The sequence below is a fragment of the Diadema antillarum genome, unplaced genomic scaffold (assembly GCF_040938485.1).
Source record: "Diadema antillarum isolate AM-2024a unplaced genomic scaffold, OU_Dant_1.0 seq00000204_RagTag, whole genome shotgun sequence".
In the NCBI taxonomy this organism is placed as follows: domain Eukaryota; kingdom Metazoa; phylum Echinodermata; class Echinoidea; order Diadematoida; family Diadematidae; genus Diadema; species Diadema antillarum.
In genome coordinates this window covers 371543-398322 of record NW_027271263.1, presented here as the reverse complement: position 1 = coordinate 398322, position 26780 = coordinate 371543, and the positions used below count along the sequence as shown (strand labels likewise).

The window sequence follows — 26780 nt, the reverse complement described above, 5'->3', positions numbered from 1 at the left end:
TAATCACTCACGACATGCAAGACATAATAAAGGCTTTCAACCGGAGTCACGGGTTTCAGCGGCGGATCCAGAGCGGGGCGCACCGTCCGGGCGCGCGCCCCCTCTTTATTATTATTATATTTTTAAAACAAAACAAAAGAAATGCAAAGAAAATTCGGGGGCGAGCGCCTCCCCTTTACGGAATTCCTGGATTCGCCCCTGGGTTTGGTTGCTTGCGTTTGATTTTACCAACCATCAGTTGCGATGAGTCGTAAACGTATCCACAACAGACCTTACAACTGTCCTCACGGAAGAACGGATGACCGGGTCTGGAATTTCTGTTACACAAGAGATTATTCGTTGTTGTTTTTTCTTTTATTGCAGCAAAGGCGCAGCGATGAGATTCCTCTATACTATCCGATAGCTTTAAAACGGAATGTTCCCAGACATTATGTATAATATGCAGTGAATGTAGAAAATAATTTCCTTAATGTCATTGTTCTATGGTGACATTATTGTAGATAAGCCTCTAGGCTCTGTCGATTTCTAGAATGAAGTCCATGAACTCATGAAATGATTGTACAATTTTCTTTATACTTTTGCTGATGTGTTAGTTTTTTTGTTTTTTTTTTGCATTTCTTGAGTCGGAACTATAGGCTTGCGTCAATAACTACAACAGACATGACAGAAGAAAAGAAGAAAATGAAGAAAAATGAAAACTGACTGGATGTTCATCAAACTATCTATGATATTCAAGGAGCCTATAAAGGTGATGACAGGAATCAAAATTACAACCATCTTAACATAAAGAGAGACAGCCCTGACTTGTTCAGTTTGAATTTAAGAAAGAAGAGTGAATTGAATTGAGCAAAATTGTGAAAATGGTTCATAATCTGCATGGGGTAAAGTATATTGAGCGATATCAAATGTCAAAGTTTGATGTATGCAGCAGTTATTATGCAAACTAGACGGGCTGATGATGTCATTGTTACACCACCTTCACATTATTTCGTTTGTACGTGGACAATATCGTAAAATTACATTTTGTCGATAATCACGATAATTTTGTAAATATCAACACATCTCCTGGAAAGCAAATCATCACTTTTCTAGAATATTTAGAGGGATGACAAATACACTTTCACGTTGTTCATGTAAAATAACTGAAGTTTAAAAAATCTGTGTGTCAAGCAAGTCAAGGCAAACGAGACAAACTTAATGCGCTGACGTCATCACCTCAATTTGCATAACAGATTATAGTGCTTGCGACCGATGTCACTGCACGTTTCCTTGAATTTTGCCAACCTTTACAATTTTAGATACCATAATTCGTCTGATTTAAGTGCAGTTTGAAATGCTCCTTAGTTTGATTTTACTCTAGTAGCAAAATCTAATAGAAAATACATAGCGGATTAATAAAAGTTAGTCTGAAAAGACAGAGTAAAATTTTATGTGCACAAAATAGAGAAAACTCGTGTAAATCGGGTAAAAACAAGAGAAGTTAGGAAATTGTGAAGATTTGCTGAATTATGTTAAACAGTTCTTAAACAGTGTAAGAAATATGAATATGCAAATGAGTTAGCTAATAATGGCATCACCTCACAATATTCCACTGAACATGACAAAAATAACTTTGACTTGGATGAAAATCTAATTCCCCTGCTTTTGATAGTAAAAATAATCAACGTTATTAATGGCTGAATAAACTTCAAGATAATAATCAGTCAGATGTATAGATAGGATTTGAGACAGGGGCATAACTGCGTTAAAAAAGCAAACGAAAATGTCCAGAGTCTATGCGCAAACTAAATGACAAGTTGTGAGGTGATGACGTCATCAACTAGGCCTAATAACATTTTGTTTTAGAACTTTACAGTCCTGTGAAAATTAGCAAAACTTCACAATTAAACTGAATTCCATAACTTTTACTTGATTGTATAATGAGATTTCACAGTCAGTGCTTGGAATAATCTTTCTTTTCAGACTAACTTATATCTGTATACAACTGGAATTTCCCTTTTGTTATGATTCTAATTATATGATAGGACAATATTGCAATCATCCACTAGGCTCGAACAAGATTGGGGGAAAAACAAAACAAAACCTATAAATACCTTAAAAACGATCCTTTTGGTACAGAGCAAAACCAGTTCGCCCAGATTTGATTGCTGGTATTCTTTATAATATTATTCAAATAAGGCTTAGTGTATAATTCTCATTTTTTTTCTTTTTTTTTAACACAAAATAATTGAGATATGAGTGTATTGCTTGTAGTCGCCTATATCTTGTTATCTATTATAGCCCTTTATTCATGATAACAATCAGTGATTGCCAAACTCCTATTCTTGAAAGAGAGAAAAAATACTCTTTTTTATTTTTTTTTATTTTTAGGAGGGCATAATCTGCTTCGGACATTACAACTGTAATATCCCACAGTAAAACATCTGCAAGTCATTTTAAGTTATAAAGTATTACGTTTGATTTTGATGAAAACTGCAACCTTGTATAGTACATGTATATCAAAGTGAAGTGTTAGTGATTGCATGGACATTTAATTCCTGTAGGCCTATTCAATACTTAATATTACCATCATCATAATTTGCATTGATGCAAGCTATATACACACCCGGGGGACTACTCGACTGAATCTAAAAGCAGAGATTTAGTAGCAAAACCAGACGTTTCCTGCCCCCACATTCTTGTTAGATAGAATGAAAAATTGTTAACACTGAATAAATCCGGATTATTAACATTTTGACACAACTCTTTTACACGTTTCTAACAAAAGGCACTTAAAGCCGTTAACACGGGTGGTTATCTTCTTATTAGTACTGTATATTATTGTATGACTATGTACCGCCAATCTTATGTAGTTGCACTCCCGAATGTGATATCCTGCGGTCGTGGGCATGTAAACACACCCATCAAAATTCATCCTTCCCGTGGTGTTTTACTATATTTTCGAAGTTTTGTTAGCATTAGATCTCCTAGTCGTCTGCCTCTAATCATTGTAGATTATTCACACGAAAAACAGGGTAGGTATTAATCCATAATGCCTCGTAAAAAGCCTTTTAGTGGTAAGCAGAAGAAGAAACAGCTGCAAGAGAAGAGGGATCGCAAGCGGGTCGATGGCCATCACCGACCGGGTCACGGACCCCATGCAGGTAAGAGCGGCTCTCGCTGGTTGGTCCATGTTGTCTACGTGCGATAGCGATACATGACACATGATCTCATTGATGAAAGTCTACTCTAGACTCTAGACAGTCTAATCCAAGGGCATCCTAAGGGACAGAGGTTTTTAGACAACGCTTAAATTTTTTGATCGATTAAGAGATATCTTTTCCGAAAGAAAACATGAATTTGTCTCAGTAAAATTGATGAAATCATTCGTACCCAGGCCAGGCCCAGCTAACACAGTTTCATCACCTGTTTTTTGTGTAATAAAACAAAGTTAAATTCTGTGTTCCATGTGCTCATTGTGCTAAACTCTCAGCTCCCTCTGACCCAAGAAAGGAGTAGACTGTTGTCATAAATTAATTGCTTGCCTATAAATTTCTACAATACAATGTAAAATGATACACTGGTTTTATGATTAAATCTTTTGATACTTTTTTTTTTGGGTGGGAAGATAAGTGCTAAATGCCAGTGCTATATGCAATATTTATGATAAGTTCTAAGAGCAGGATTGGTATTAACATGCTGTTCTGTCTTTAATCATATGCAGCAATGTCCCACAGATCACGGCAGCAATCCCAAGAACTCCTGAGTAGTGAAGACATGAACTCTACATCGGAGGGAGAGATGCCAGAGGTCAATGCCCTCAACCAGCAACCCACCAACCCTGCCAAAGTTCATGACAAGCAGTACGACCCTAACAGGTCAGCTGGGCATTATCCATACCTTAATTTACAGAAAACTTGTATAGTGACACAAACAACATCGTTTGAGTTAATTTGATTTGAATTTGTTTCTGGTTTGTGTTCACATAGAGAAGGAAACAAATACAACTAAATTACAATTATTGTTTCAGTGCAATGAAATTTTGTTTTTGGGTGAAGTTGTAAATGATGAAGCCTACTTAACATAATGAAGTTGGCTCATTGTTGCTGGTAAGATTGCCTTTTTGAAGTGTCAGTGTGTGCAATTGCTGGCATCAAAGACCATTCCCTGCATATGTATCCCAGACGACCAGACTTGTACTGTTTAAGCTGTTATGATGTCAATTGATTTTAGTTGGAAAGCATCCAAGCAATGTCTTTTATGTGAGGACTGCAATGTCAAGTGAAAAATATATCAAAGGATTCAAACAACCCCTCAAGCCATGGCTGAATTTACGAAGTCTGCAGAAAATCAAAAATATTGTAAATTTTCTAAAATCTACCCATGTGAGAGAATAATGGCTCTGGTAATCTTGCAGTAAGTGCCACCAACTAATAGGTATTGGATATAAACAAATTTGAGCAGTTAAAGACTTTTAAACTTTGCAACTGAAGCAATGGTATTCATCTCAGTTCATGTATGAACAACAAAGAGCTAAAATGAAAGAATAATTTTTGTACTTACCCCTAATAATCTTGAGAAACATTTACAGTGATTTGTAGGAATCATCATAGAAAGATACAACAAAGAACCAACAGAAATTTGGTGTCTGGGACTGAATGTTTTTTGAAAATATCAAATCTATAATCAATAAAAGACCCAAAGATCACAAAATTACATCTACAATGATTCCATAATATGCATACAGGTATGTGTCCCACAGTGTACTTTACTATGATCTCTAACTGGCACTAGATAATATGATTACATTTTTATCTACATGTAATGCCAAATGTTACCTGATGCTCTCACACCCAACTTTGCTCTGTTACCTGATCTGTGCATACATCCAACTTGGCACTGTTACCATTTAAGTGTGACCACCATTTCCTGAGTCTGCTTGCCAATTGTCTCTTCCTCTCTCAGGTTCCAGCTTCATTTTCAAAAGGAGTCAAAGGTTGAGTTGGCTCAGCGTAAGAAGCAGGCCATGATGCCGTATGAACCTTTGCCAGAGGTGGGTGATGGGACTAGGGCTTTTACCTCCAGTCATGTGTGCGCATATCAGTAATTTTTACTTCCAGAAACCACCTATGGCAAATCAAAGGCCTCACATTACATGAAAATTTCTCTGCGCTTCTCAGAAAGCTCATGGAGTGCTATGCAGGAAAACAACACTTATCACCTCAAAAATGCTACTTAAGTTTGAATTATGTATGTCATGACTATTATTTTGTAATTCACGGTACAGAGGATATTGATAGAGTAGCTGCACAATATAAATGTCCTTTATTATTTTTGTTATTATCATTAAACTACATGAAAAATGACAACTACGCTCCATTTATTCATTCTTCGGAACTAGTTTTGTCAGAGGTCAAGAACAAAGTCAGATATTATACTCTATCAAAAGTTACACTAAAGCCATATCTCTCTGTCTTCTTCCACCACACGGCCATTCTGTCTCTTCAGACTGCTCTGGAAGTGGACCTAGATGACATCTACCAGCCAGGGTCAGTCCTAGACATGCCAAAGAGACCACCGTGGGACTACAACCTCAGCAAGGAGAAACTGGAGCAGCGAGAAGAGCAAGGATTCCGCAGCTACCTCCAGAATATATATGAGAAGTTCCCCTCTAGACAACTCAGCTACTTTGAAATCAACCTCGAGGTAAAGGCAGTGACGAAGGTTCCCTGTTACCCAGTCTTCCTCGTCCATGTCAGGATGTTGTCCTGGTGTCGTAGGATTTGACACCCTGGGGATTTTATCATTAAATTCTGAGCTCTTGTATGGTTCATGGTATCATGCTGGGCTGGATGGCATAATTTGCCAGTTTGTTTTCTGCCACTGCTAGTAGAAAGGAGTGCAATCTGTAGATTACCATTTATCTGTGCTAGGCAAAAGAAATTCTCAACAGCTTTGTGAACTTGATCTTCTGCATGTCTTGTATGAGTTACTTCAACTCATAAGTGATATCTCCTCACTCTTTATGTGTTTCTATATAAATATTCAATTTTAACCCCAGATTACCTATTCTTGTCACTCTGTTATTCAAAAGCCTAATTGTTTGATACAAATCGTTCTTGTACATGATGAACATGTTTTGCAATCTTCCTGTCTCATGCAGACGTGGAGACAACTCTGGCGAGTTCTGGAGATGTCGGACATCGTTCTTCTCATTGCTGACATCCGACACCCCGCCCTGCATTTTCCCCCAGCTCTGTATGACTACGTCACCAGGGATCTCAAGAAACAGCTGATCCTGGTGCTGAACAAAATTGACCTGGCCCCGCCCTCACTGGTGGTGGCTTGGAGGTCGTACTTCAAGGAGAAGTTTCCTCAGCTCCTGGTCATCTGCTTCACCTCCTTCCCAAAGGAGCTAGAAACCAGTGATAGTGTCTCAGGTAATTACCTGTATCTGCAAACTTAAGTCCTCCTTCCATGCACAACATTAGTGTATAATGCTATTCAAAATATGACAGCAATTGTATGGTCCAGCCCTTTGACTACATTACAATATTTTACTTTATATACCTCATTTAATGAAATCCTCGATTGTGATTGGGTGAAATTGGGGGGGGGGGGGAGGGGGGAGGGGGGGATGAATTTAACAATTTCCTTAAGTCCTGTAGTACCCAAACCACCACATAGTACTAAATCACCCTCTGTTGGTTTGTACCAGTACACATCATATGTATGTATGCATGTCCAATGCAATGGCAATGCAAACATTTTGGGCAGCGCAGATGTGTGAATTGACTAGCACGATCACGATCAACCAAATTAAAATTCTATTTGATTCTATTATATGTAAACAATATGAACTGCTTTTACTTAGGGCATGGTTGATATTATTGCCCCTCGGGATCTCAACTCCGCACTATAACCCTCGGAGCAAGTACCTTGAGTCATAGCATGGAGTCGAGATCCCTCAGGGCAATAATATATCAACAATGCCCCGAAAAGCAGTCCATATATTATGTATACCACAATGGAGATGCCCAACGTGATATATCTGAATTGGGCAAGCCTTCCCATCGCATGGTATCCCAATGATACCGGGTCTTTACAGGCAAAGTTGACTACAGACTTTACCTTTCCTTAAGGCCACTGCACACTACACGATCAGACTGGTCTTAACCCTAAAAAGACTGGGCTATTTTGGTAGCTCAAAAGACTGGGGGGGGGGGCCTAAAGGGCCCCCCCCTTAAGATCTCGGCCGTGGATCGCGCGATCGCCGCGGAAATTTGCACAATGGTAGTGTGCGATGTAATCTACAAGATCGTATATTTAAATTTTCCAAAATAGTCTTCTTTTATTTTATTTTGATTAATTATGCTAATTTATGCGAGAAATCAGACTTTTTTATCTAAATCAGTAAATAAAGCTCCAAAAGTGCTCATTTTTGGTCTAGATATTCTTTGTAGCATTCTTAGCAAATGTACTTGAAAAAAAATTCGGTATCAAAATTAATGTCTTATTTATTTTATTGTTTTATGAATTTCTTATGTATTTCTTTGTTTTTTCGACCTTTTGTTTTTGTTGTTTTTTTCAGCAAAATTTGTGGCAGACCGTTTTTGAAGCATAATACTACTAAAACAAATTGATTTTAGCCATTGAGAGTAAAAATAAGCATATTTATATGAACCATGTGATAAAACTCAATTTGTATTGACTTTGTACACAAAATCACATTTTTGAGCCATTTTCGGTCTCACGTGCATGTACAAAAAGTTATGTAACTTCAGAACCGTACCCCTGGGCGTCACAAATTTGGTGTCAAAATGTGCGGGAAACTCGAAAGAAAAAAGTCATAGAGCATCGCGGCGAAAGCATTGCGTGTTGCTGAGTAATCGCGCGAAATGTCGAGGGGGGGGGCCTTTTAGGCCCCCCCCCCCAGTCTTTTTAGGGTTAAAGTCTTAAGCCAAGCTGGGTCTTAAGACCGAACCTTACGAGTAGGCTTACGACTGTAAAGCGCGTGCGCTTGCATTTTACTGCATTGTGAATGGCTGAAAGCCTACGACCGGTTGTAGAAATTCAACATGTCAAATCTCTACGACTGGTACTAAGACCCAGTCGTACGACTAGAAAATAGCTAGACTGTGATGTCACATGACTAGTCTTAAGGTCTCAAGACCGATGAATCGGGGCAAAATCGTGTAGTGTGCGGCGGGCTTTATTCTTATCTCTCATGTCCTTGCAGACATCTCAAAGCCCAGCTTACTTTTAACATGTGTCTTCAGTACTGATATTTTCATTTACTTTTTATAGTGAAACTTTACAAAATCTATTGAAGAACTTCTGCTTTCACAATTGTAGGGCAACATTAATGCACTTTTCATTTCAGCCTCGCAAACATTGAAGTCTGATATATTTTGGAATGGATATTACTTGGCAGGTTTCAAGCGGAGAAAGCGAGGAACGTACACAGCGGTTGGACCGATGCAGCTTTACAAGGCTTGTGAAGCATCTTGCCAAGGGAAGGGTAAGTTACTAGGGTTAGGATTTATGACTGGTGTTAGAGTTTACGAACTGGTCATCATAAAACAAAGGTCTGAGGTCATAGTCATATGTGCATGGACACTGCAGAAGACGGCAGTCTTGAGTCTTGCTGAAATAATTCCTATAGCAGCTGCGACACAGCTCGACTGGGATGCTATTTGAAGAAATCTCTTCAACCATTTCATGACTTCACAATTAAAGAATTGAGAAGTGATAATGATGGTATTCTGTAAAACTTCCAGGATGAAAAATGAGCATGAAAAAAGTTTTAATTATCAATTCAACCTGTGTAACCAGATAAGCTGATTCCAAAGTTTCCTATGCATTCGATGTACGCAGGGACCATTTTTCCAGTGTCTCTGTCCATCAAGAATAGAACCTATCGTGCTGTTACCCATTTGATACTTCACCAGTAATGTTCATCTGATAGTTATTTGACATGTACATGTATATTCTGTGACATAGTGACATATTCTTAAAATGCCTATATCTCTCACTTGTCAGCGTCTAATGATCAGAAAATTTAAGCATTTGCACAAATAAGGAAGGGAAGATCAATCTCAAAGGGTTTTTAGTATTTTTTTTTTCTGATTACCCCACATTTTTGACAGTTGACCTCAGCAGTTGGAAAGAGAAGATAGAGGCTGAGATGCGTGGTGAGGAGGGCTTGGCCTCGCAGGTCGTGGATTCAAATCCCAGTGAAGCAATGCACTACGTCGAGCACGAAGCCTTCAAGGATGGCATCTTGACAATAGGCTGTGTTGGTGAGTGACAAAGGGCTTCTCCAAGAATTATCCTCAAGTACACATCTTTGATATCCTTTAATCTTTGTTCCCTGAGTTTAGTTTCACTAGCTGTGAACATTGCACTTTGATGTTAATTTAAAACCTTACATACTAGTAGTCCTAATAAAGACCGTCAAGATGTCCTACATGTATGTATGATCTTCTCAGTCAAGCAAACTCATCTCATTATTTTTCTGCTCAAGAAACACATCTATTAGCAAAGTTCAGGTGGGGGGGGGGGGGGAGAGGGAATATTATGGTAACTTCATATTATATGGAAATGTACTTGTTAAAATTCTTATACTAATGTCATTCTTTGTGAGAGATGTGACATGTTTCAATTGCTTTCGATATTGATGTAGTATTAGAATATCCAGTATATGTATGCAATGACTTCATTAATGCCATTTCTTAATCACACTCGGCAGAGAAAAAGGAAAGGAAGAAAAATTTTGCTCTTACATTGTACAAGAAAAGATGGCGCTGTGTAGCTGATGCCACGCAAGATGAAATCGGTGTGTTGATTTCTCTCGTTTTTTCACCTTGTCCTAAATTGTTATCGCAAAGAGACTTGCATGTGATGTCGATTGTACTACCAGGAACTTTACTGAGTAAGTTATTTGAAAAACCGACCAGTTGTTTACTTCTGAAATGCATTTCGCCTGTCTGTGTGCCGTAGTGTTTGCTGTGTGCGGAATGGCGCCAGTAGTGAACGGGCCAGCCCCGGCCGCAAACTCAACCCTTGGAGCTTCTAAAGCTACGCAGCAGGATTCTTTCGCAGCATCCAAAGGGTTCAGGGGTGTATCCAGGATTTTTTCTGGGGGGGTCGTAATCAAAATTTTTGGACCTTTGCCTTTGCGAGGGAGCGGAGCGACCGAGCGGGGGGAGGGTGTGGGAGGGGGGGGTGTCCCCCCTCCCACGGTAGGGAGTTTTTGAATTTTGTATCTTAAAATGGGGCCATTTGGTGCATACAAAAGTGACTTTTTCGGCATGGCAGTGCGGCTTAGAAATAAGGTAAATTATGGCATATTAAAACTAAGTTACGAAATTTACGAGGTTTTTGACAATTTGCTGGAACGCCGGTCACTTTTTTTCCCTGTTGTAGGCCTATATAGAGTAAAAAGCCCTCAAAAAACAAAAATGTCTTTTACAAAAAGTGGACCTTTTGAATATTTTGGGGGGGTCGTACGACCCTCCCGACCCCCCCTTGCATACACCCATGGGGTTAATACATGTACGTACGTATACCAATCACCGACTGACATACAGTGCCCATGAACTCCGTGAGTTACGTAACCCGCCATACAAATTGCCGAACAGAGCCTATTCAGCCATCAAAGAATGTGGTATTCTAAAGAAACCCAGGGGACGACGAGCCGGTAAACACATCCAAAGGAAAATACCAGTTAGAATAACTTCGTCACGCCAAACATCGACCGAAAGTGAAGATAGACAAAAACAGGTCACAAAGATTACGAAAGAAAGAACGAAAGTAACATTGCCCTTAGTGTACATGGTCAATGCACAGTCCTTGAAAAACAAATTCGATGAATTTAGTACCACAGTTCGAGACCAGAGCTTTGACCTAGTTTCAGTGAGCGAAACATGGTTCAATGATGACTATCCGGAGGGAGCTTTTGGAATTCCTGGCTATGTTTTGTTCAAAAAGAACAGAATCGGAAAACGTGGTGGAGGTGTTGCCCTTTACGTAAAAAGCAATATGGAACCAAGGCACATTGATCACGGCCACGTACCACCTGAACTTGAAATTGTTTGGGTGCAACTGCGCCCTCAACGCCTGCCTCGCTCTGTGTCCTCCATCATAGTAGCATCCGTCTACTCGCCGCCTAATAATGCAAATGAAGACTCGCTGATCCAGCACATTATTTGCTCCCTTGATGACATTTTGGCGAGACACCAAGATGCGGGAATCATCATACTGGGTGACGTCAACCGGTTGAACTTGAAGCCGCTTGTCGATAGCCGTAAGTTGAAGCAGGTAGTTGACAGGCCTACGAGGAAAGACGCAATACTCGACAAAATCGTCACCAATCTGCAAGGTCTTTACTCTTCTGTGCAACTGACCACTCCAATTGGCAACAGTGACCACACAGGTGTTGTTTGGCAGCCCAAGGAGTACCACGTCCAGCACATCAATCGAAGCTATCGCAAAACAGTTCGACCGATGAAGGAGTCAGACTTGCGGCAGTTTGGGAATTGGTTAGTCAACCATGATTGGTCATCTGTCACAAATGCCAGCGGAGTGAATGCCAAGTGTGATAATTTCTACAAAGATCTCGTTGATGCAATTCAACAGTACCTCCCAAGCAGAGAATCCAAAACCCACTGCAAAGACAAACCCTGGATTACCCCGAGGATAAAGCAACTTATCAAGAGCAGACAAGTTGCTTTCCGCACCAATAGCAAAGACTGGTCTCGTCTGAGAAACAAAATCCAGAGGGAAATCAAGGTCGCAAAACAGGACTACTACAAGAATCGGATTCAAAGACTCAAGACACAGAATCCGAGCGCGTGGTACAGGTTTGTGAAAATCGCAACGACTAATTGTTCACCGATCAGTGAGATTCGTGTCCCTGGAATCGATGCGGGAGATAGCAAATCGATCGCCGATGCTATCAACAAGCACTTCATCGACATCTCAGCAGACACTCCAACACTTGCCAACCATGAGCTACCGACATTCAGGCCTTTTGATCCCTCTACAATTCCCCAAGTCCAGCCTTGGAATGTGTACTCAGAACTGAAGAAAATAAAAGTTGGTAAAAGCTGTGGCCCTGATGGAGTGCCTGCGAAGCTCATTCGTGAGTTTGCTGTTGAGTTGTCCTCGCCAATTTGTGACATCATCAACACGTCCTTGCAGGAAGGAGAGGTTCCATGTCAGTGGAATAGATCCATTGTTGTGCCAATACCTAAAGAAACCCCGCCTACGATAGAAAGACTCCGGCCAATAGCCTTGACGGATCACTTCGCCAAAGTTGCGGAGTTGTTTGTCTACCGTGTCCTGCTTAACGACATTCGAGCAAGTATCGACACACAGCAGTTTGGAAGTAGACAAGGCATGTCCACGACTCACTATCTAGTGCACCTCCTACATCAGCTGTACAGTCATGTGGATAAACTGAAAACTATCTCCACCTTGGTAGTTACAGACTTTTCGAAAGCTTCGACCTCATCAATCATAACATTGCATTAAACAAACTGTACGTCATGGGTACCCGTCCATCACTCATCCCTTGGATTAGCAGTTTCCTTGACGGAAGACAGCAGATGACCAGATACAATGGTGCCCTATCCGCACCATTGACTCCTTCTGGAGGTGTACCGCAAGGGACAAGACTAGGGCCGCTCGTCTTCCTCGCTATCATCAACGACGCTCTCTTGTCTACCCCGTCTGTCGGTAGGTGGAAATACGTCGACGACCTGACATTTGTTGAGAGCCTTCGCGTGAACGAGGAAAGCGCCATGCAGGGTGTCCTGAACGAGTTCCAAGATTGTTGTTCTGTTAATAGCCTCAGTGTAAACCCATCTAAGTGTAAAGCAATGCGTATCTCATTTACACGAGACGTGCTACCACCAACACCATCGGAGTATAAGCTGAACGATGCCACTCTGGAAGAGGTCGAGGAGCTTAAGCTACTTGGTGTGATACTTCAGAGGGACCTCCGATGGCAGAGTCACATCCAAGACATCACCAAGAGAGCCTCTCGAAAGTTCTACGTCATCCGCACGCTAAAACGTTTCCGTGCCTCCACCGAGGATCTCATGACCATCTACACATGCTATGTTCGCCCCTTGTTGGAGTACTGTGTACCTGTCTGGCATTCTTCCATCACCGCCCAGCAGAGTGCAGAACTTGAGCGGGTACAGAAAAGAGCACTCCGAATCATCCTGGGAGATAGATACCTGAACTATGATTCTGCTCTGCAGCAAAGCGGACTCACAACCCTGTACCAACGACATGAGGATCTATGCTTGAATTTCGCTCTGTCTCTCTTCAAACACTTCAGAGACTGGTTTCCTGAAATGCAGAGCTCTAAAAGACGCCTTAGGCGCAGTGAGAGATTGAGGGAATACAGATGTAGAACTGAAAGACTGAAAAACAGTGCGATGCCTTACTTTGTGAGAACGATCAATGCACGATTTATGTGAATCAATAACAAAGGTTATCATGATCATCAAACTCATACCAGATATGATGCCGGATAAGTTTGAATAATGTTGAATATGGGTGCGGTCCGACAAGGTCAACAGTTTAACGTTCATGTATTTTCTCTTATAAGCACTACACACAAAGTATTGCGGTGTACTCTTCCTCTCCATCTCTCTCTCTCTCCCCTCACCCCTATCTCTTCCTCTTTCTCCTTCCTTCTCTTTCCCCCTCTCTCTTTCTTGCTTTCCCACCCCTCTCCCCTCCTCTCCTTCTCTACCGCCTGCAACATTGTGAGACTCTTTGATAGAGAATTATATACTTACATTACCTGGAAGACTTATACCAATGCAATATTTTTGATATGTTGAGAATGACTAATATATAATTATTTCTGTAATTTTACAGTATATGTATACATTTTTTACTGAAAATGTTTTTTTTTCCCCTCTTTTTACTTTCCCTGGCAGCCACAATTTTTTTTATAGCAATATTCTACGAATATCTGTTTACTTGGAAAACGCACAACTCTGTCTCTTCCTCTTTCTCTGTATTTCTCTCCCCATCTCTCTTTCTTGCTTTCCCACCCCTCTCCCCTCCTCTCTTTCTGTACCGCCTGTAACATTATGAGGCTCTTTGATAGAGAATACTTACAATACTTGGAAGATTTACAGCAGTGCAATATTTTTGTTATGTTGAGAATGACCAATATATTACTATTTTTGTAATTTTATAATATACGTATACATTTTTATTGGTAATGTTTTCTTCTTTTCCTTTTCACTTACCCCGCCAGCCACAATTTTCTTTTTGCTAAGTAATATCCAACCAATATTACCTTACTTGGAGAACATACAACCTTTCAACAGGTTTGCGCAGCCTTTTTTTTTCAGTGGTAACTGTTGATAATTTGAATTTGTTCATTTGATACTGTTTTTAATTCCTGGAGATATATTATGAGAGTATATGAGAGTACAGTGTATATTAGGCATATTTTATGATATCACACCGCATCAGATTATCTTATGATGCAGAATCTATACTTTTGTTGTACTCTCATCAATATTTGTAAACATTCATTATATTGTACATTTGACTGTTTGTAAACATTGTGTGATCAAAACGCAGTTTAAGTGTGACGAATGTACACTTATAATTAGTAATGCCGTGTGGTGGGAGAATGAGAATTTGTAGTGTCTGTATGTGTTTATGTGTGTGAGAGTCACTTATTGGATGTGATGAAGAGATGATTGTGTGTATGTGTTTATGAGTGTACCTGTGTTTGCGCGTGCGTGTGTGTTTGTGAGAGGGAGGGAGGGGAAAGATGTGAATACAATGTAAGAAAAGGAAGTAACCGCATGGGTCCCTTTTGATCAGTTTATGTTTATTCGTCACGTACAGTGTGTTGAATGTAGTGAATGTAATATTTTTTATAATGAATAATGTTGTAAATGATGTTAATTGTTATTTTTTAAATAGTGATGAATGATTTGAAAATTGTAAATACTTTCTTTTTTTAATCAACCATGTATTGTGTGAACAAATGTTGCAATTCAGCCTTTTGGCTGCGAGAACATTTCATTTAATAAACCATACCACATTTATTTGTCACAGGGCACCCCAATGTTGGCAAGTCATCCCTCATGAATGGTCTGTGTGGTCACAAGGTGGTCAGTGCCTCAAGAACCCCTGGACACACAAAACACTTTCAGACCATATTCCTCACACCGACGGTCAAGCTGTGTGACTCGCCTGGTCTGGTGTTTCCTTCCCTGGTGGACAAACAACTTCAGGTATTGAAAGACTTTTCTCTGGGCAGAATTGTTTTTTTGACTGATCAAGAGGGTAATGTGCATGAAGTCCGTTGAAAATGTTGATGGTTAAATGATGGTGATGATAATGATGTTCATGAGTCGTTTATCTGTTGTTGTTGTTTTTATATTTGAAAAAATGGACGGGGTAACCCATTCACGTATGTGGTATTCCACAGAGCCCTGTGATATAAAATACAGAGTATTTCAATCATAAGAAATTGTGCAACAAAATCTACACAAACATAGAACATAAAAAGTACAAGGAAATTGCATTCTTCTTCTTCTTCTTCTGATGATGATGATAGTGATGATAGCGATGATTGTAATGATATTGATAATGATAGATAATGCCAAAATATTAACAAATATGAAATGATGATTAATGTCATGTCTCGAGAATATTAAGTTTATTTCTTGTCATTTTGACTGACTTCTTTATGTAACAACTCGATAATTTCCTATATGGAACTTGACACGTTACATTTGTCTCTATCCCCTCATGTAATGTGTTTGCCTATTGGCAGAGATATCCTGAAATTGTTGTCCATTGATAGGGATTAACTAATCCTCCAAATCAGTAAATCCCTAGAGCATCGTTGTTTCACCTGAGTAAATTTACCTATCCCATTGATACATTACAACTTTGGGAGGGAATTAGCCAAATGCCAGGGCAAATCCCTACAGCATGTGTAGGTTGAAGAGCAGATGAATATGTTTTCAAAGAAGCAGAAATTATAGTCACATTTTGCAATGTTTTGTTTCTACCAGATTTTGTCAGGCATCTACCCAGTAGCCCAAGTCCAAGAACCCTACACAGCCATTGGCTACCTGGCCCAGAGGATACCCCTCACACAGATCCTGAGGATAAAACACCCTGACGCTGGCGGCTCACCAGAGGGCGCTTCAGGATCTCAGTGGTCAGCGTATGATGTGTGTGAAGGTTAGTTTCACAAGGAAATGACAACCTGTAGAATTTTTTTGTGCACTGGGCTTATGGAGGTATGGTTGTTTCATAGACATTTAAAGGAGACCTCCAAATGATTTTCAGATTTTTACATTTGAACAACTATGAATTAGTTGTACCAAGTACAGAGTTTCAGAATTTATAGTGATTGGGATGAGGAATAAGAATGTTTTCAAAATTTATAACAAATTGCAATGAACAAGGATGATGACATGGCAGCCTCACTACAAAAATGTATGAGTTGGGGCTCAAGGAAGCAAAACAAAAGAAGAAGGTATGCATAGATTCTACACAGGTGAACTTGTTATCCAAGCTGTATTGTAATGGAATTACACTGCTACATTTATGATATATGTGAGGCTCCTATGACATCAACACTGTTAAGTGTAATTTGTTTAAGATTTTAAAAGTATTGGTTTCTCTGCTCAAGGACCACAATAAATTTCACAAATCTATACATGGAATTGTCGATTTTATATGTACTACATGATGTGAAATTTTGAAAATCGTCTGGAATGTCCCTTTAAATCCAATGCCAAGATGTTGTTAGTGTAGGAGATTAAAGAAGGAGTTGATGCTGGTTCCCTGTTGGTGTTGAATATTTTTCCTAAATTAATTTTATTGATAAGTATTCTGTGTCTGTCTCTTTTCTGTCTTCTTCTTTTTGTTTTTGTTTTGTTTATTGTAGTCCCTAAATGGTGTTAGCCATGTTCATTCATTACATCTCATTGACTTAGAAATCAAGCTCGATTGAGTTGATCATTTGTCTAACAGCTGTAACAGGTTAGCAGTACATATTTCATGGAATTCAATCACTGTTGATAACTGAGGTTCATTAGAGCGTTATACTTCATATTCCATCTTTGTTTCTGTGTTTGTCTCATTGGGGATCCCGTTGTGTTTCCAGCCTGGGCCGAGAAACGTGGATTCTTGACCGCCAAGGCCGCTCGTAAGGACGTTTACCGGGCAGCAAACCACCTCTTGCGCATGGCTGTGGATGGAAGACTGTGTCTGTGTATGAGGCCACCAAGCTACACGGGTCAAAAAGGTATGCTGAGTGGGTTGAAACTTGGTCTTTGTGGCTGTAAGCTTACAAATATTGATGACTCAAAGAAGTAAATAGATAAAATAGACATTGTCAGTTTGGTTAACCCTTTGAGTGCTCTGAGTGCTGATTGGCTCAGAAAACCCCATAGCATTGTACACACTGTCCAAAGTCCCTGACACAGAAAGGGTTTACCTAGAATGTATAAACCATTCTCTCTTTCATGCATTTGATACTTTCAAGAGTTAGTTAAAGACTGTAAGTGCAGTGTGCTAGATCCTTGTTTGAATATTGTGGTCTACGTCTGAACCAAGCGCACAATTCCAAGCAACATGCCATTCTGTTAATGCGATGATGGTAATAGATGTAGGAAAATTACTTTTTCACAGGGACAGGGGATGAATATTGTACAAAAAAATATAAGAATAAAAACATTGAATAGTGTGTCAGATATAAAGGGACTATGTTCATGGACATTTGGGATTAAAATATTCTGTCCACACTGCATTGGATTTTTTGTGGCAGAGTTCAGTTTCTTCAACTTTCATTATCTCATGTTGTCTGGTTTGTCTCTTTATTTTTAATCTCCTGGCAGAGTTCTGGGAGCAGCACATAGAGACACAAGAGATCAGCCGTCTCCAGGACCAGCATCGTCGTGTCCGGGAGGACGAGGCGGAGGATGAGCGCGATGACGATCTCTCGGACCAGTTCACCAGCAGCGAGGAGGAGAGCGATGCCGATGTGGAGAGCAATGATGTCGACAGGGAGTCCGACATCAGGAGAGGCGGTAGGAAGAAGAAGGGACATCGGAGTGATGGAGAGGACCGGTCCTCCGGCACCGGTCTCCTAGCAACAAGTAACAAATTTGACATGCTGGTGGATTCGTGATGGTTCTCTGCATTTCTTCTGTTTTCTGTTTTCACCTTCTGTGTGGGAGTAGGATCCTTGTTGAAAGACATCGTGAAGAGTATGAGAGAAGTAGGGGTTAGAATTTGAGTTTGAAATGGAAAGTCGGTGAGAAGCATATGACTTGGGAGTCTATAGAAGGAAAAGGATGAAGGAAAATATGAAAGAATGGCATTTGAGGATTGGGATAGGGTGTAAAGTGAGAAAATGTGAAGAAAAGAATGAAAAAAGAAAGGTTTATGGTGGTATGAAAGCATGATAGTTTTCCTCTTTTGGAGTAGGAAATAAAGAAAAAGGAGGTATGAACAGCATTAGTATGATTGATGACTTGTTTGTCAGCATACAGCTAGAAATGAGTGCAGATAACAGGTGAGGCTGTATAAGTGTGCTTACTATTAAACCACATAATATCTTCATCAACCATACCTTATGGATGATAAAAGCATTACACACAGACACCCAACACACACATCAACAGATGCAATATAGAGATAGATGCTCACTCTAACTGTTGGGTTTTTTTTTTCTGTGTGGTCATAAGGCCTTGTTTGCGAAAGGTTGGGGAGATGGAATTTATGTCAAGATGACAGGAATTAGAAAGGAATTGATTCTGAAAGAGAAGTTTTTTCATCCTCTTTGATAGCTGTTGCGTAAGCAGAGAGATGATTTTCAAAAGTTGATATGAAGTCAGCTCTGCTCAGCTATGGTTGGATTTATAATGATGTGGTGTGAGCCTAAACTTGAATGGTGTGATTGAATCCAACGATTTATCAATGCAAAATTTGACAAGGTGAGAAATGAATTGACTCGTACCTTAATCATGAACAGTAGTTGATGGAAAATAAGTGGCTGTCTTGAAGAAATGATGTAATGTCTTGTGCTTGTGAAAAACCAAAGCAGTATTTATCTCTTTAGCCCAAGTTTTGTATGCCTTTATTGGTGTTTAAAGTCAAACTCACAATTTCTACTACAGTAAGTTTGTTTTATTTCTTGTCTTGCCTGAAATATGTTTTCTTTATGTGTCTTTGATGTACTCTCAAATCAGAGAAGAAGATAAGTGTTCTCAATCAATGCATTAGCAGTAGGATAGAACAGAAATGTCGCATGATTTCTTGTGTCTACGGTGAATTCTTGCCTGAGTATGTTCATAATCTCTTGTTCTTTGCTGGCTTTTACTTTGTTTTCCATATGTCTTCCACTAATTGTACATACATAACCAGCATGTCATGTGATTTACTGCCAATGCCTCAAAAAGTGTCTTAGTGCATAGCAGTGCATGAGTCATACAGAATTTATTGATACTACTGGATTTTCCTCGTCATCAAAGGCATATCAGATGCAAAAAATGGTACTGTTGTGCAAAAAAAATATATATATATAAATTTCAAATTTTATAGCAGCGAACATATTGTGCCAAAAAGAATATAGGCTTGCCTTTTCACAGTGGGGCTTTGTAAGTTTCAAAAGATTTTTTCATAATTTTTTTTTCTCCTTGAGGGAAAAATGCGAGGCAAACAAAGCAGAAAGCACAATGCATTTCTAAAAGAGATTTGGAGCTCTCCTTGAGAAAGTGATTTGCTCTAGAAAGCTTAATTCATTTTACAGGGTAATATCAATATCATAGTTTGTCATATTAATGACACCTTGTTTGAGAAAGATTTCTTTTAGAGTTTCATTGTGTTGTTGTTGCTTTTTTTTGTGTTCAGAGATATCCAAAGATGCTGAAGAAAGTACACTGTAGTGCAGTATTGCCTGAGTCTTTTGTCATGGCAAATCTTTGCTATACAACCATTCACTTTTGGCCATTTGATGATGTTTATCAGCAAAATAAGCAGCCTAGATTTGCACACGTCACTTTGTTTCCCAAAGTGATGCCACCTCATTGAAGCTCTTGTTATTGCTGATGACAATCTCACAAATTTAGATTAGAAAGGATCACAAGAATTTTATAGCAGTGTTTAGGAAAAGTGCAAAGGAAATAGATGACCTCTTCTGTTTGTTTGTTTTTTTCCTGAGAAGTATACATTTATTTCATTTTTCTGAAAATATTTCACGCTAGAAATGCATGTTCTTTGTAATTACAACAGTGTTTTATGCATTTGTGCCTTTGTGTTGGTGCAGTATAACTATATGAAGCTTCAGTTCAGCAGAATTTGGTTTAAAAACTGTCTGAAAATGGTCACTCTTATGTTCTAAACACTTCTGGATATATACAAACAAGTCTATTTCAAATGAATATAATTCAAAATGATGTGTTAACCACTTTTGTGAAATGATTAATGTGATATGAAACCTTTTTTTGGTAATCTTATTCTTAGGTAGACTTTATTTTGTTATTTTGTGGTTCTCTTGTCTTTTAAGACATCTCAGAAGGCAAATAATTGTATATTGTGGTACTTTTGATTATTTCTTAAAATTTCACAACACTACCATCTATCTCTCAATGTTGATATTCGTCTCTCTTGAAATTTGTCTCTTCAATGAAAGTACATGTATTATCATTGTGAATTATGGATGGTTGAGGGTAGTATGGTTATAGACTCCTGTAATCTCTTGACTCTGTGGATTTTGCAACATGCCATGAAATCTGTGATAGAAGTGAATGAAGATGAGAAGAGAAAAAGATGTGATTTTGGTATTTTTCCTTCTTTTTTTTGCAGCCTCTGAAAATGTTAGCAGCTTCGTATCAGGTGGGCACAGACCCAAGGGTAGAAATTCAAAGATTTTTGTTCGGAAGTGAAGGAGAACTTTTAGCTTCACTGTTGTAAGACTTTTAGAATATTTAGAGCTTTTGGTGCAGTCAGAATGCTTGATATTGACTTGCTTTGTTACAAGAGAAAGATAACTGTTTTTCTACAATATATTTTACAGCAAGTATTTCTATGTTCCTGAATTTTGATATAAGTGTTTTTTTTTTTTTTTGCAATGTCTGTCAATGCCTGTAAACTGTTGACTGAATAATGTACCGGTAGTTGAAAGCATAGATATCAAGTTTTAATGTGCCAATTTAGATAGTATTACTCTGAGCTTGTTTTAATTGTCAAGTTGTTGGCATCATTGCTGAGTTTGTACCACACAGTTGTTCCACTTCACTTCTCTACCAAGCAATATTTGCCAAAGAATATTGTTTTCTGTCTTTCTTTCAAAACTATTATATTGTCCTAGAACCCTTCCTAGGTACGCATGTACATACTGAATATTTCTCAAGCATGCTCTCACTCATTTTGTTATTCTCAATAATGAGGGAAAGCACTTATCATTGGTTGTTTCAATTTCTTTGTTTCCCTTTGCGTCCTTGTTTGATACAGACATCAGGTGCATGGTATCCATGGTTACTGAAGAAACTTGTCTGTAGATATGCAATGGTCACAGTCAGATCTTCAGGCAAACACTTATCAGAAAAGCTTGTGAATAGAAACCTCGTATCAGGATCTGCACCCACTCACAGTGGAAAATTTGATTTGCTACGGTGCCTAGGCTTTCGGCATTGTACGTTTCTAGGAATGACCGAGATGACCTAATTTATTTGACAATGAGGACACTGTCATGATCAGAAAAATGCTCACTCTTTGCTTTGATCCTGTGTTATTTCAAGAGAGATGTTCACTAAGAGGACTGTGATACTGCATATCAACCACCTTTGCAAAGTATTTGTTGGCAGGGAAACCAAGTATTACCTTGTACACCAGGTGAACAACGAGTACATACAAATCTATGCCTCTTGTCAAATGGTGCATGAATGTTGTTATAGTGACTGCTTGCCTTTGAAAGTAACTACCATTTCTATGAAAAGAAAAATAGTATGCTATTATAAAAAACATCAGGTAAGGTAAGTTTGCAGAGCTATGTACAAGTGATAGGTTACAGCTGTGAATTCCACTGTACTGTATGTCTTTATGATTTATAATGTGCTATGTTGACCTGCTGCCCTCTTCTTTAAAGGTATGAAATGAATTAACGTACATGTACCTCATTCACGCAGTTAGTATCAGTGTAGATAGGACAGGGTATCTTCATCTTCTGAAACAATGAAGAGGCAGCAGATGTGTGTATGTTTTTTGTTTAAATTTTTGAGCTTTTACATGATGATTTTATAAAAGATGCATTTAAAGATGTAAGAGTGTGTGCGAGTTGGCAGTTAAAAGAACATCTTTGAAATAATTGTCATATTGGGATTATTAGCAAATATTTCAATAATGAATTGATTTCACAGCATAGTAATAGTATCAGTGATGGAGATTAAAATAATGATGAAATAATGATGACATCAATAATTATGATGATGATAATAATGATGATAAGGACAATGATAATGATAGTTAAATCTTTATACGTTTTCTGAAAGACACAAGTTTGAACTGAGCCTGAACAGGTACTTGATATAGTACATTGTGTTTCAATGAATTCATTTTGTAGTTCTATTGAAAACTGCCCAGGGGATTCCCGTGGGGAGCCTAATTTTTTTTTCCCCACTCAAAATCTGTGTTCATAGTTTGTTCAAGAGATGAATTACACAATCACCGCCTGTGAATTCAAATGCTTGTCCTAGTGCACGAGTTCAAATGACATTTTTCTCCACTATGCATTGTCCTCTGCATCATGTGAACTTGTTTGCTGAATGTGATTTTGTCTTCGGCTGAATGTGACCTTCTTGTGGTGAAAGTCACCTTCAGACATTATCACATGTTCACACCACACAGAGAGCTGTTGTCAAACATTGAGTTGATTGAAACATGAATTTTTGTTGTCATGATGACTACATACAAATGAGTGACTTGAAGCCGGAATTTTTTGACATGAGTGATTGCAGATGAGTGAACCTGCTTTTGATTTCTTGGATAAAAGTGTCAATTATTAAGTTAATTCAGATGGTAAGCACATAAAGGCACGCTGTGTACTTATTGCTTGACATTACTTGTTGCAGGTAGATACTAACTCATGTTACCTTTATTTGTTGCATATTGAATTACATTATTGTTACGCCTCATTATTTTGATGGTTATCAGTACTTCTAGATAAATGTGAAATCAGGAAAAAAGGAGAGATTAAACTAGAATAGTGTTGTGCATAGTTTTTTTCTTTTTTTTCAGTAATCATTTGTAAACTTCTCTGATGCAAACTTGTAATATGTATGGTGACTAATGAATTTTATGTGACAGTGATGTACACTTTGGATGCAGTTTGTGCAGACTTTGTTTTGTAGAAAGCATTGATAATCACATGAAATGGACTTGCCTAAATGTGTTTGGTTGTTTTCAGAGCCATCAGAAGTTTTATTGTGTGAACAATGGCTGACTGCACTGTTTGAAAATGTAAACGCTGAGTGATCAGTGTTTATTCATGCCGATGAAGGGCAATTTGTCAATCAGTTGCTTTAAAAACAACTCGATGCATGTATCACTAATTTGAGTAGAAATTCTTGATGTTACATCCTCCTGCTGTGGTGTTACTTACAGTTGTAGCAACAAACTTTCAACTACACTACATTAAAGTACTAAGGTTGTGTACAATTGGATTGTTCCTCAGATGGAGAATGCATGCATGATGTCGTAGTAAATATGAATTTTGTGTCACTCAGTTCAATTGATTGAACATTACAATCGCGTACTGTAATGGTACATGATCATCCTCCAGTTTCAAATATCTGTAACTGGCATAGATTCCCTGACCTATAATACTGTATCTGACAAATAGTATTGCAGCCAGAATGGCATGGGGATCATATGCTCTTACCTTTTTGTGTATGCATTGTAGTCCACACTGTAAAAAACAATTATTTTTAATATGCTGAGTGTACATAAGCATGACACTTCCATATGTCCAATATGCAAGATTGCGAACGGTTGAAGTAGCAGTATGTGTTGCATCGGAAGGTTATCCAAAGGTCATGCTACTCACACACTAATCTCTTGTTATGGACATTTTCAGATACTGGTAACACAGAGTGAGGGGACTAGGGGCCCTTTCATACACAGGTTTATTGCAAGTTAAGATCGTAGCAGTTACCACGGGAACAACTTACACACTCCCATCTGATGTGTTATATGGGTACCTACATAGCTGTGGAAGCTAGATGTGCATAATGTAAGAAAATTCAAAACATCCCTGTGCAGTGGGCTAAAGGACAGTTGAGCAAAAATAGTAATAGTTGCTTTATGAAGAACCGTGTAACCCAGAGCAGGAACACCAGACAGATTTAGCAAGTGAGCATCACACAAAAAAAATGTGTTGGGTGTTTTCACATTACATTGTATATTAATTTTTGATGTATTTAGCCGCAGAATAATTTTTATGAACAGCTGCAGCTCTGCTTTGTTATGTGAATAAGATACATGTGGTACATCATCACGAAAGCCATGTAATTTCAGGAAAATAAGCTTTTAACTGATATATATTTGGCATTCTTTGCAAGGAAAAAAAAAAGAAATGAAATTTACAAAACTGTAAAGGCTATATTGTCAAAGTTGGCTTTATGTGCATTTTTCTTCCTTTTATGATCTCTGACTTTATACAGGTAATGTGATGGCGCACCACATATAAGAAAATTAGAATCCAAACTACAGCTTGTTTATGAATCCTGGTGGATATTACTTCAGAGGTTTTGTTTTTGTTGGTCACAAATTTCCAGCTAGTGCTATTTTTGTAGACTAACACTGCGCAATCATCTGCTTGGTGGTAGAAGAAATGAGCTATCCTTTTAGTCACATAATCCTTGCCTTTTTTTCTGAGTAGGTATTACTGGTTGATTTTGTTTTGTCTTTACCCATCAGCATTCAAGCCATGTCATTTCTTCAGTGCCACAATAGCCTTGAAATCAAAATATGATTATACAGAAACATTTCTTTGGACAGAAAATAACTCAATGCATCAGCCCCGTATGGCTTTGTTTTGTCATTTTGTTTTTCACATCAACTGGTGAAGGAGCAGTGAAATACTAAAAACATATTTCATTTTCTTACTTTCATGTTTGAATCAATGGCAGTTCACTTAGGACAAGTGTAAATCCATGTTGATGATAAAGAGCCAATACTGGAGCAGTTGTTTCTGTTACCATGGATACAGAACTTATAGTGGAACGCTGCTACCTTTCATCCAAAGTATAAAAAAAAAAGTGTGATAAAAAGCTGCTGCCAAACTATATGTGTTCTATTAAGTTTGCCATCCTTTGTATGCAGAACAAAACTAAGCTATGCAGATGTACATTCAGCATGTTCTAGGCATCATCGTGAAATATGACCTCACTGCCAAAAGGCCATTGAGGCAATGTGCTGAAAATACCAACAACAGCCTTCTTGTCTTGAATCTGCAAGGAACATTTTCCTTCTCAAACCAGAAAGGTTTTGGTTTTATACAGTGGTGGGAGTTTATGCCTCTCTACTGTGTAACCTGTTGAAGACTAGTCCCGAGTAAACAAGGGCGGGTGTCTACGGGAAATGCATGTTATAGCGGAATCAGCTCATCCTCAAGCCAGGGATGCCAAGTTCAAAAAAAGTTTATGAGTGAGATTTTCATGAGTGCATCTCGGCGAGCGAATGTGCGTGCAAGCGAGGGTGTGGGAGGGGTTTCTCCCCCCCCCCCCCCCTGTGGCCTCCCACGGTAGGGAGCTTTTTCAATTTTTGGCAATCAGGTGCATACGTAAGTGACTATTTTTTACTTATTTTGAAAGACAAAAGGAAAATATACCTTCAATTGTAACTAACACTTTAATCCTTTCAGCTATGCTCCGCATTATGGGCCCAAATTGCAGACTTTGCTCGATGCGTGAGAAAATGGGTGCCATGCATGAGATCGTGAGACGACCCCTAAATGCTCAAGTCTCACTCAGAATGCGTGAGACTTGGTAGTTCTGTCAAGGGGTTAATGTTAATGACACTAACAATTATCACTAAACAAAGATCAAGTTAATCCTGTCCTATATTATGCTAACAGAGATACAAGTATCAATGGGAATTTTCCAAAGTCAAATTTGTCACAGGGATTTTAGAATTATAAATCTTCCTGAAAAATGCTCTGATCCTGTTATTTTAGATTGTGAAAGCAGTCAGGAATATGCTCAATTATCTTATTTTTGTTTTGTTTCTGTTTTGTTTTAAAGACGAATGAAATTTAAAATAAGATCAGATTGTCATTTGTTCTTTTAGTGCCAAAGCAAGACATAACACAGTTCAGGCAGTCAAAGTTGTTTCTCTGTTATAATCCTATGCTTACATTATTATTCTGGGTGACTAGAATTGGATTTGCTAAGTTGTTTGTGACTCTGGAAGTGATGATAGGCCCAAACATGCTTTCTATCTGAATGGTGTTATTTTTCAAATGTGAATGATGGGGTAGTGAAATGTTCAGAAATTGCAGCAAGGTGATCCATGCTTGTTGTATGATGTCTATAGGTCATGTCTGACATGCAAAGATGTTTAGCTTATCATATATGACTTAATGTTTTCATTACGTGCATGATACTTTTGTGATGCATTATTTGTCTATTACAGTTGCTGAATTACAGTTGCTATCTTGGTGAGTTGTATGGTTGCAATTTGATTGATTTGTTGCTCAGCAAAACCCTTTATGTAGTTTTAAGAAGTGC

General features: G+C 38.6%; 1 protein-coding gene across 1 annotated transcript; it reads left to right on the top strand.

Moving 5' to 3' along the window:
* Nucleotides 1–2967: 2967 nt before the first annotated feature.
* LOC139728878 (guanine nucleotide-binding protein-like 1) lies at nucleotides 2968–18181 on the top strand. The gene is made up of 11 exons (XM_071639813.1): nucleotides 2968–3143; nucleotides 3704–3857; nucleotides 4945–5032; nucleotides 5488–5685; nucleotides 6143–6419; nucleotides 8414–8500; nucleotides 9129–9281; nucleotides 15085–15263; nucleotides 16053–16224; nucleotides 17156–17296; nucleotides 17889–18181. The coding sequence occupies exons 1-11, from the start codon at nucleotides 3032–3034 to the stop codon at nucleotides 18179–18181; spliced, it is 1854 nt and encodes a 617-aa protein (XP_071495914.1). The 5' UTR covers nucleotides 2968–3031.
* The last annotated feature ends 8599 nt before the right edge of the window (nucleotides 18182–26780 follow it).